This window comes from Myotis brandtii, unplaced genomic scaffold (genome assembly GCF_000412655.1).
Source record: "Myotis brandtii unplaced genomic scaffold, ASM41265v1 scaffold488, whole genome shotgun sequence".
In the NCBI taxonomy this organism is placed as follows: domain Eukaryota; kingdom Metazoa; phylum Chordata; class Mammalia; order Chiroptera; family Vespertilionidae; genus Myotis; species Myotis brandtii.
This window is the reverse complement of record NW_005368638.1, coordinates 1289099-1300704: the sequence shown is the minus strand read 5'-3', so window position 1 is coordinate 1300704 and position 11606 is coordinate 1289099. Positions and strand designations below refer to the sequence as shown.

Here is an 11606-nt window from a genome sequence, read left to right as displayed (position 1 = left end):
AGCTGCCCCCACCGCGCAGGGGAGTGGACAGCCTTCAGCAGCCCCCGCCCCAGGCAGGACTTCCTAAGCAGGGATGGACACAACCCCTGCCCGCCCCCGGTGAAGTGTCTGCGTGCACAGTTCCCATAGCTTCAGGCCAGCAGGGAACTCCTCCAGGGCTGGCTCCAGCAAGCCACTTGTGTTGTCTGAGTCGAGAGGGTCACCGACACCCCTCTAGGGAAGAACCAGGCCTCCAAGGGGCCCAGGGGGTCCTCAGAGGCCCCCCCACGCAGGGCAGCTAGGAAGCGGTCTCAGAGCCAGCGTATGGAGCCACCCGCCTAGCAGCTCTGTGGCCCTGGAATGACAGGCGGCCTCCTGGGAGCCCCGTCTGTGGATGGGGAGAATGGCCCCGACGTGCCTCCCTAACAGGGTTCCTTCCAGAAATGAGATGACACCCTAACCCTCAGCACAGAGCCTAACAGCCCTCAGTCCCCTGAGCCCTGGGCGGTCCTCTACCTGGTAAATGAGAGGGTTCCCCCAGGGCCTGCAAACAAAGCTGTGGGCTCCAGGAAGCCCAGGGCTCCAACACACACACACACACACACACACACACACACACTCACACTCACACACACATACACACACACTCACACATACACACACACTCACACATACACACACACACACTCACACACACACATACACATACACACACACTCACACACACACACACACACACACACACACACACGTGCCCTTGAGCCCAGAAGCCTTCCTTCCCCGGCTGGGACCCTAGAGCCTGATCTGAGCTCCATCCAAAGGCCCCACAACAGTGAGGAGGGGAGTGAGCACAGCAAAGCCGGTCCCGCACCCTTATCCAGACAAGAGCTGGAGTTAGCACCCAGGAACCGCCATACCTTCACCCCCCATTCCTGGGGCTGAGAGGAAGACACAGGTCTGAGAGGGGTTGTGCTGGGGAGCCCCTGAGAGACAAAATTGGCTGGAGGGGCCGGTGGAAAAGGAGAGAGGGCAGAGCAGGAGCCTGCGAGGAGAGTGAAGAATAGCAGCCCAGAACGTTCACTGTAGACAGCCCCGCGAGCTGACCGGGCCCTCCCGCCAGCACCCCCATCTGCTTCTGCACCCCACCACCAGGACCGAGTGAGCGTACCACCTCCTCCGGAGAACGGAAAACGCAAGACAGATGCTGCCTGGTCCCCCAGAGGACCAAAGGGGCACCCGAGCTGCTGTAATTGGGCGGGGGCAGGTGGTGAAGGCTCCACAATCTTCTCTGACTCCCCGCCCCCACCCTCTGCCTCTGTGAGGGGCCTGAGAACCCAGCCTTGCAACCCCACGGGCAGAAGTGGTCAGCATGCATTTCCTCGGCACCTCAGTGGGTCCTTGCCCCTGACAGATGTCAGATTCTCCTGGAGTCTGCAATAACCTCAGGCAGGTGCCCATTCCTGCTGGCAGGGGGGGGGGCGTTCTCACCAGGGGGTGCCAACCTGCAGGTAGGCACCCTCAGGTGCCCCTAGGGGGATGGGATGGCAGCTGAGGGGATTCTGAAGAGTCTCTGAGGCCCGCTATCTGTTAGCAGCTCTCCCTCCTCCATTCTCCAGCCCCCTGGGCTCCAGACCCTGAGATTCTGTTGAGAACATTAAAGGCAGTGGAGGCAGCATCTGGGAGGCCACAAGCTTGACTACTCCCCTGGAATAGCTATGAGGCCTCCGGCAAGACGCTCTACTTCCCTGAACCTCAACTTCCTCGTCAGTAAAATAGGCACAGCTCACCGACCTCGCAGGGAGGCTGTAAAGATGAGCCAGGTGGTGTTGTGACACACGCTATCTGATGGCAGTAAGCTAGCCTACATGGTCATCAGCGTGCCTCTGTGAGTAGCCACTGCATGAATAAGAACGAAGGAGGTCCCAGAGCAGGCATCGGAGGAAGGGCGGCCCCTGCCTGGCCCCAGCACCATCCCTAAGAGACGCGAGCTGGAAAAGAGCAACAGCAGAACCAACGGATCCGGGCCCTGTTCTAACATTGCCATGCTCACGACAGCCCCTGCGCCTCTGCGCCCTGCAAACACATCATTGTCCCTATTTAGTAGGTAAGATGGTAGGCCAGGCTGGGATCACACCAGCGTCTCATTCCCAATGCGATTGCCAGGCCTCACTCCAGTCCATTTCCCCAGAATCGGCCCAACAGCTATCTCATCCACGTGGCCACGAGGGAGTGGGGATGGTGCATGGACGCTCACTGCAGACAGCCTGCGAGAGGAGCAGCTCCATGCATAAATGCCACAGGTGTGCCAAGCTGGGGTCGGGGGGGGGGGCGGGGGAAGAGGAGCAGTCCCCTCCCAGCTAAAAGCCAAACTCCAGTCCATTTCCCCAGAATCGGCCCAACAGCTATCTCATCCACGTGGCCACGAGGGAGTGGGGATGGTGCATGGACGCTCACTGCAGACAGCCTGCGAGAGGAGCAGCTCCATGCATAAATGCCACAGGTGTGCCAAGCTGGGGTCGGGGGGGGGGGCGGGGGAAGAGGAGCAGTCCCCTCCCAGCTAAAAGCCAAGAAAACCCTGAGGCCCAGTCTCTCCTCTCTTGCAGGAAGGCCCCAAACAACCACCTGTGCCCTTACCCCTCCCTCCTGGGCAGACTGGGGGCTCTCAGTGACTTTGGAAACAGCTCTTGGGGGCAAATCCCAGCTCTGCTACTTAAGAGCTGTGCCGCCTCGGCCTTAATTCTCTCATCTATAAAATGGGGATAATGATACCTGTTCCCCTGACCCCCGGCTGTGGTGAGGACTAAACTGAGATGACACGTGATCTCCCAGCACATCAGAAATGTTTGCTGAGTGACTGAATGACTGACCGGAGGGTACCATTCCACTTTCAAAGGGCTTTGGCTTTGGGGCTGCAGGGACACTACAGCGACCCCTGGCATTGAGTGGCCAGGGCAGGGCACTGAGGGCAACCACAGGGCCACAGAAATGGTGCCTGCCCACCACCCCTGCCCAGCTCACCCAGCACCTCCCAGCATGAAGGTGACCATAGATTCTAACTGCAGGGGGATCGCCAGCCTAAATTTAAAAATATAACTACCCCAACCACAAAGTCCATAACTGGCCAAGTGCATCACTTCTCAATGAGGAAGAAAATGGAAATGAGAAGAAATACACACAGGCAACCATATAGCCCCATCTCACAATCCCACAGCCTCAAAACCCACACGGTCTCACACTCACCCACACAACCTCAGAGACAGCCAACCACACACCCCAAACACAGCCACGGCCAGTCTCCCAGCCCCCGCCACGGCTCAGCACGCAGTCATTACCTCCAGTCACAAAAGGGCACATCACTCAACCTCATCCACCTTCCCCCATTCCCACTCACAGCCATCGCACTGCCTGCAGCCGAGTGCACCCAGAGCTGCCACGCACACCCCACGCACACCCCACGCACACCCCACGCACACCCCATGCCACACGTACAGCAGGCCCAGCTCCTCTCACAAAGCTCACAGGTAATCTGTCTTTTGCTTAAAACACCCCAATGAGCCCTAGCCAGTTGCTCAGTGGTTAGAGCACCGGTCCTTGGACCAAGGGGTCATGGGTTCTATTCCTGGTCAAGGGCATGTACCTCAGTTGCAGGTTTGATCCCCTGCCAGTCGATGTGTCTCTCACATCGATGTTTCTCTCTCTCTTCCTCTCTCTCTCTCTCTCTCGCTCTCTCCCTCTCTCCCTCCCACCTCTCTCTAAAAATCAATGGAAAAAGATCCTCATCCTCGGGCGAGGAGGAACAAAGCCCATCCCAGTGAAAGCCTAGTGACTGGGCTGGGCTGGGGTTGCTCCCAGTGCCTCTGCCCTCAAGAAGAATGTTTTGTTTCTGCTTCTTTGCCTACAAGTGCAGTGTTTGTGGCTCGTCAGCAGCCTAGACACCCCTCGCCTAGTCTCCTGTCCCCGCCTGGAAGGAGGGCTAGGCTGCAGGGCCCTGCATGGTGGGAGGCCTGACGGGCACTTTGGGGTCTCCAGCGGGAGTTCCCACAGGGCCTTGCAGAGGGTGGCTAGGCGTGTGCTCAGCCAGCCTGAGTCCCACTTGGGTCAGGGGCCCAGCCACATGTAAGAGTTGCCAGCGCCCCTCCCCAGGCCTTGGCTGGGGGCTGGGTAGAGAGCCTCCGTCGGCCTGGCTGGGGCTCCCTTACCCCAGCACTCTCCTTCCCCATCCAGCCCCGGACCCTCTGAGTCACTGAGGACCTGAGCACGTGTGGAGGTCAGCCATGATGAAGGGGGCGTGGCGGGATCTCAGAGTCACAGTGGGTGGGTGTGGAGACAATGAGGCAGGTGAGGCGGCAGCCTCTGGCTGGCTGGCCCGCTGGACCCATTGGTCCTACGAGAGGCTAATGGCCTGGTGGCCTGAGGAAGGTGGGGAGGGGACCCTCAGGCAGAGCAGGAGGGCTGTGGGTCAGAGGCCCAGACCTGGGGCAGTGGGGAGGCTTACTCTCGAGGCCTGCAGTGGGGCTCAGAGGCATTTTGGGGAGAGGAGGGGCCCGAAGGCCAGGCCCACTGGTTCGCTGAGAGGAGAGGATGGGAAAGAGTCCTGGGGAAAAGGGATTGAGGACTGAGTGAGAAAGAAGGCACAGGGGAGCCATGACCACAGACACGGGGAAGGCAGCTCTGAGCTACTGGAGAGCACCGAGCCCTGGGACAGGGGATGCACCTGTCCCCGCCGCACCTCTCAGGAGTGGTGACTGTGTCCACCATTGTCCCCGGGGGCCTAGACCCTGCAGGGACACATGTCGGCACAGGGCAGCAGCCGGCCCACTGACCCGAGATCCCGGAGTCCCAGGCCCTCCCAGGGCTGCTGCGGACCCGTGGACACCCCTGTGAAGCTCAGCCCAGGAGGCGCCCACAGGTGCTCCGTGTCCGAACAGCAGAGGCCCCCCTGGTGACGCTGGCACTGCCCCTCCTGGAGGCCGCCTGCAGAACTTCCGGCAGGCCTGGGCAGCAGCGGGGTCAAGGGCCGGGAGCAACCAGCTGCCAGGCCTCCACCGCTGCCGAGCAGTGCGACAGGCCTGCCTAAGGGAATGTTCTTGCTTGCCCTATTAGTTTTTACACTGTCTCAAGATTGTGTGGATTAATCAATGCGCCTTCTGGGTGAGAGCCTGGCCGAGCAGCAGCTCTCTTGGTGAGGGCAAGAGGGAAAAAGACCGAGGCCAGAGCTGCCTCCTGATGCAGCCAGCTGTGAAGGTATGCCCCTCCAGCTGCCTGGGGCCCCCTCAGTTTCCCCATTGTTAACTGAAGGGGGTTAGATAAGCCCTAAGGGCCCCATCTGCTCCAATGTCCTAAGGCAGTGATGGCGAACCTTTTGAACTCGGCGTGTCAGCATTTTGAAAAACCCTAACTTAACTCTGGTGCCGTGTCACATATAGAATTTTTTGATACCTTTTGAGCTCGGCGTGTCAGCATTTTGAAAAACCCTAACTTAACTCTGGTGCCGTGTCACATATAGAAATTTTTTGATATTTGCAACCATAGTAAAACAAAGATGTATATTTTTGATATTTATTTTATATATTTAAATGCCATTTAACAAAGAAAAATCAACCAAAAAAATGAGTTTGCGTATCACCTCTGACATGCGTGTCATAGGTTCACCATCACTGTCCTAAGGTTTTCTGGAAAGATTACATGTGACCCCAAAAAACAAGCAGCCCCACAGACCCTGTGGTGTCTCTGTCCGGACTGTGGGCCCTCAGGCCAGCTTTTAACCTGAGATTCGGACTCCAAACCCTGGAAAATGAAGAGTGAACCATTTCCCAGGAAAGCATGATACCAGGGCTGCATGAGAACACCTCGTGGGCACCTTAAGTCACACCTGCAGTAGCAATTGGACGACCAAAGCCCCACCACCAGTTCCAGCCCCCGCAGCCTTGTCTGGGTACCCTCTGGTGCCGGTCAGGACGTGGAGGAGGGCATAGAGGTCAGGTGGGCTGCAGCCCCCCGGGTTTTACATGTCCCTCCATGGATGGGGGTTTAGCCAGCACTTTCAAATGGTGATAGATGCAGTCTTGGTGAAACATAATTCGTCTTGAGACTCGAAGAGTAAACAAATGTGTAATTCATGAATTTGCTAATTGTCCTTCATTTTGATCTCCTGCCATTTTTCCTAGACTCTCTGACTGACACCCTGCTCGTGGTGGGACTGAGAGAGTGCCGGGAGCGAGCCAGAGGCAACTGGCATCAAAGCTGGGCACCTGGACTCACCCGCCTCCCGGCCGCCACCTCCAGCCCCTCCCCCACACACCACACAAGGCAGGAAGCCCATGACACCCAATCTTTTATTTTCTTGAACTGTACACAAATGTAAAATACTTTAAAAGCCAGTCTATGGGAAAATTGTTTGGTTTTAAATTATTATGAAACAGAACCTAAGGGGAGCTTTATTAAATAAACATAAAGATGGGGATTTAAAAATACACACCTGCGTGCTACCATAGTCATTTTCACTCTACCTTCTGGGTGTGTGAGGATAGAAAAGACTCATCAAACTGAATAAACAAAATTCATTTATACCCTGAAATGTTGGCAGGCCACTCAAGGGATTGTTCAGAACGTCTACCTCATAGAAGATGGCCTCACCATCTAATAAAAATTAAAACTGATCTGTTGGCCTCTTTGGTTCCAAAATTATGTATAATACATTTAACTGTATTTTTTTGCTGCTATAAAAATAACTTCTTTTTTCAAATGGCAGTTTCTGACTAATCATGCAACTAAATCAGTGCAAACATTAAAAGCAATCATTCGCTTTAAAAAGAAGCAAAGGATTTCATTTCAAGTATAAAAAATATAAAAAGAGTCGTACGAGTCCAGTTTGTCTAGTGTGGGTCAACCCTTTAAATTGCATAGTTCACATGGCACTTGGACACCGTGGGACGAGCGAGTCAGTGCTCTGGCAAGGGCCACTTCTGAACACGCGCAGATGGGCAAGTGCTATATCATGTGCATTCCGGCAGGTCTGCAAGTGCTAGGCGGGGCTGCTGGGCAGGCGAGCGGGTGGGGCCACGTCCGTGGCTAGCCCTGGTGGCCAGGACCCACACTGGCAACTTCTGCAAAGTAGCTGAAAGCCTTCCCCATCTCCCCAAGACCAGCTTAACTGTTCCCTGTCCCTTGCCCCAGCCTGAGGGGGCATCCCCACCACCACTCCGCATTTCCAGAATGCCTCCATGCCACCATTTCCTCCGTGGGCTCACCCCTTTGCCTGGGGGCGATTTCCACCTCTCCCTAGCCAGTCCTAGAGGAATATCCCCAATGAAGGGTACAGGTTGCAATTGTTTTCTTCCCATTTAGAACAATCCAGATTTTAACTTAAAAGATCATACCTGGTAGAAAAGTCCCTTTTCAATTATACAACTGGAATGAATGACCTGTCAACTGCTAGCAATCAGTTAAAGCATCAAATTAAGACCCTTCTCCTCTCCCTCCCTCCCCACCCCCAACACAAGCACACATATAAGTCAGGCCAGGGACCCAAGCAACAGTCAAAGGGCCACTGCCACCGCTCCGGTCTCTGGCAGGCTGTGTGCTTTCTGGGGCTCCTTTCCGCTCTGGGAGGGAAAGGACGGGCCCCCTTGGTCCTGCAGCATGAAGGATCCATGCAGGGAGGAAGCGGCAGGAGAAGCTGAGGCACAGCAGGTCTTGCACAAGCAAAGGAGCTACGCAGCCCCTCTGCCTACCCACACACTCCCCACCCCCGCATCTGCTTTGCTCTTGGTGGCTTCGGTGCTCCTGTGCTCCCATGCTCCGGTGCTCCCCCCATGTGTGCGCGTGTGTGTGTGTGTGTGTGTGTGTGTGTGTGTGTGTGAGTGTCTTTGTGCTTTTGTGTGCTCCGAAAGCGCAATTCAGAGTGGTCGGGCCAGCTGGTGGCAATGGTGGCTGCTCACCCCATTCTCTCCAACTGACAGGCATTTGTAGCTAAGCTGCCATTTGTCACCTCATCCATTTGCTGGTATCCTGGAGGCTGCTGTGTGGGTGGCAGGATGCGTCTGGCTGTGCGTGTCTACATGTGCATTTTAAAGTATTTCATGTCAGTTGAGGGTTCTTGCTCTGCTTTTGACTGATTGCTGGATGAAGAAGTAGAAAAGTATTTCAGGCTTCACCCTGGCACCTTCTGGGCAGCCCACTAAACAACAGCACTCAACCTACCACGCACCCCCTTCCCGTAGGGGGCTGCAAGAAGCCCATCCAGGGCTGTCCTGGCGCCCCACCGCCACAGCCCCGCTGCCTCAGGCACAGCCGCACTCCTCCACGATCATGTTGGGCACATCTCGCTTGACGATGTTGTACTCGTCATCGAAGTAGAGCATGGACATGGTGCTCAGCTTGGTGGGGATGCAGCAGGAGTTCACCGTGCCGGGATTCAGGCCCCGCATGCGGTACTGGTTCACCACGGCCGTGTGGAAGGAGGAGGCTGAACCTGGGACTCCGGCCAGGTAGGCTGGGCAGCTGCCCTCACAGTAGTTCCCGTAATAGCCAGTGGGCGCGATGATCCAGTCATTCCAGCCGATGAGGCGGAAGTCAATGAAGAACTGTTGCCTGCAACAGAGGTTGGTCCGGCCATCGCACTCCAGGCCCCGCTTGCGAATGCGGTGCCTGCTGTCACCCAGCCGTGCCTGCACAACCACGAAGGGCCGGTGAGACTCCTCGCTGGGGTCCACGAACACGGGCACCACAGCCAGCTCCTGGCAGCCGTCGCACTGCACGTCCAGGTTGAGTCGCCGCTCGCCCCGCTCAAACAGGGCCTGGATGGCCTCTGTGAGTGGGAAGGTGTGCCAGCCGCTGCGCTTGAGGTCTACCTTCTTCTCTACCACGTTCCACCGGTCGCCGTGGCCCTGCTCCTGGTAGTACACCTTGACCCGAACCTTTCTCCGACTGCCCTTCTCCAGGACATAGGGCAGCAGCTTCAGGTAAAGCCACAGGCTGGCCTGTACCACAAACAGGTTCTGGTTGCCTTCATTGGAGATAAAGAAGTAGAGGCGGACGCGGGAGGAGGCGAGGCCATCTGCAGGGAAGCGGGAGAGCAGGCCAAGTTAATTCAAGGACACGAGGCAATGGGGGAAATGGGCTGCTGCATGGCGCTGGAATGCTCACTCGCAGCTGGAAGACGTTACTGACCAGAAATACCATTCCTCAGGCCAAGGCCTCTGGCTAGAACCTGGGAGAGGCAGGGAAAATCATTTCCCATTGAGAACCGTGGACCAGGTTGGAGCTGAATGGTCTAGGGCCTGTAAAATCCTACCTCACCTCTCCCAGGCCAGGGCTCCCTGGAGACAGGCCGTCGGGCCTCAGAGCTCCACAGAGGAACTTGTCAAGAGGCCAAGGTCTTAACAAGTTGTTAATGGTATCTGTGAAATCTAAAAAACAAAACCAGGATCACACTGAAAATTTGGGGGTAGGATGTTTCAGTAAAGTGGGGGTTTTCTGTTTTGTTTTGTTTTGTTTTTGTTAACTTAGGGCATTGCAAAATCTAGCCGAGCCACCTACTGCCTCTTTCCAGTGTTTACCTAAGCAGGATCAGATCCAACCCCACGGGGACCTCCACAGCAAACAAGTGAGTGCTCTCATGTTTCTCACACAGCAAAGTGTGCTCTGCAGCCTGCAAAGTGCAGCCCTCGTTTCCGATTAGTTAGTTCCAAGGGACGGGACGTTCAGCCTTGAAACTTGAGGTCCATTCCTTTGACGAGACCCGGGCTCCCCATTAATGGCACATTCAACATCTCCAAGGAAAAGGGGAGCTGGCTTATTGGTTTTCTCAATAACTCAGCTCAACAAGAAGAGCCCCAATGCCACCCCAGAGGTGACTCCTCTCTCACCCCACATTTCAGCAACTCTTCTCTGACCATCTCTACTGCTTTCTTTCTTTTTCTTTTCTTTTTTTTTTTTCTTCAGGAGAACAAATAAAGCAACTGTATGGCCACGGCTGGTTTTATCAAACCTCCTACCAGTGTCTCCCCCTCCACAGCCCCTCCTCAGGCCTCCCCTGGCTCCTCTAATAACACTGACATCTGACTTTGAAATGGGGGAAAGTGCAGCCTTAGAAGCTGGTCTTGGACCAGCTGCCTGTGACCTGAATCTGTTATTTATAAGTCAAAGAGCTGGCTCCACGAAACGGACCAGAAATATAACAGCCCCCGCTGGCATTTTGTGCCACAGGGACCAAAAGGCCTCCTCGACCTTCCAGAATCACATTTCTACTCTGGGCCCCAAAAGCACCTTTAATCCAAGCCCTCTAATGGCATGTGGAGCTTCCCCACTCGGCTGGACAGCTAAAACAGCAACGCGTCTCTTTCTAAGCCCAGGCCAGCCCCGGCTGTCTCTGCTTTTCTCTACACCCGGCCATGCAAAACTTTTCATCCCTGGGCAGCACCAGCCCAGTCTGCCTGTTGCCTGGGAGGGTGGTGGCTGCCGGGGGAGGCATTTGCAGCCTGGGGACACAATCGGTCCCCCATGCTAGGCTCCCTCCCCACCCCCACCCTGGCCAAACCAGGGCTTCCCCCTCTTGGACCTACTCGGCAGTCACCACCGAGCAAGTGGGGCTGAGCCCCAGGCACAAAAGGCAGCCGGGCTCATTGAAGTCCTGAAAAGGACAGCGGAGTTGAAAACACTTGCAGTTTAACGTGGACACAATTTTCTTCTTCTTTTAAAGTTTGGAAAGATTCTCTCTCTCTCTCTCTCTCTCTCTCTCTTGATTTTCATATTTAGACAGTGGTAGAAATTGGCACTCCAGGGCCACAAGAAAATTCCAGAAAGGACTCCTACCCTTTGTGAACTACAAACTCTGGGGCTCTGGGGCGAGGGGGCTGCTGCCAGGCGAGCCCAAAGGCACGGGGCTGTCCTCGGCGCGGCTTTCTCTGCGTAAATGATGGGACCTGTTGAGAAGCTGGCCTTCCGCTCGGTTCCGGTGCCCACACAATCGGAAGAGAGGTTGCCTAGCTCTCCCTGGTGAGGCTTCAGCAATCCTGGCAAGCCCACGCCGCTGGTGATGGAAGCAGCCCGGGGCCTCTCACGCAGGCACACACACACACACACACACACACTCACTCACTCCTCCGGCCCACTGATATCAACAAGAACACACATCTCCAGCCACACTGCTAAGCCTACACTCCGATCGTGGGAAACAAAAACATTAAGCAATCACTAAGCAAGTGCCGCGGAGCCAGGGCCTCACGCATCTGCCAGGAGGGGGACGCGCGCCCAGAGGCGCGGGGGTCGGATTCCGGAGAGCAGGGGTGGCAGGCAAGGTGTTAGCGGTGGGGACAGGGGGAGTAGGAAGGAATCTGCTCCCTGGGTTAAGAAGACGGCAACCGGCAACCTGGACGGAGTGCATAGGGCCATGAGCGAGCGGCCGGGCCGGGAGTCCGGTACCGGAGGGCTCGCTGGCTGCTGCGGCCAGAGCGGGCGAGGAGAAGGGGGTGGGGGAGGGATCGGGCCACTCCTAGCCGCCAGCAGAACCAACCCACCTGTCTCAGCGAAGCTGATGATCTCAGAGACGCGTTCCTGGCCGTCGGCGCCCGGGCTGGCATGGCCGTCGAGGTGCGGGATCTCCACACGGCCGTCCTCGCGCACCT

At 56.3% G+C, this 11606-nt stretch overlaps 1 protein-coding gene across 1 annotated transcript in view; it reads right to left on the bottom strand.

Annotated features, from left to right (window-relative positions):
- Positions 1-6283: 6283 nt before the first annotated feature.
- The window catches only part of INHBB (inhibin, beta B), a 39529-nt gene continuing 34206 nt past the window's right edge, over positions 6284-11606 (bottom strand). The window contains exons 5-6 of the mRNA XM_005876524.2: positions 11499-11604; positions 6284-9037 (exon numbers count right to left, since the gene is read on the bottom strand). Of these exons, the coding sequence (XP_005876586.1) occupies positions 8262-9037; positions 11499-11604 (882 nt within the window). The 3' untranslated portion in view covers positions 6284-8261. The remainder of the gene's footprint in view (positions 9038-11498; positions 11605-11606) is intronic.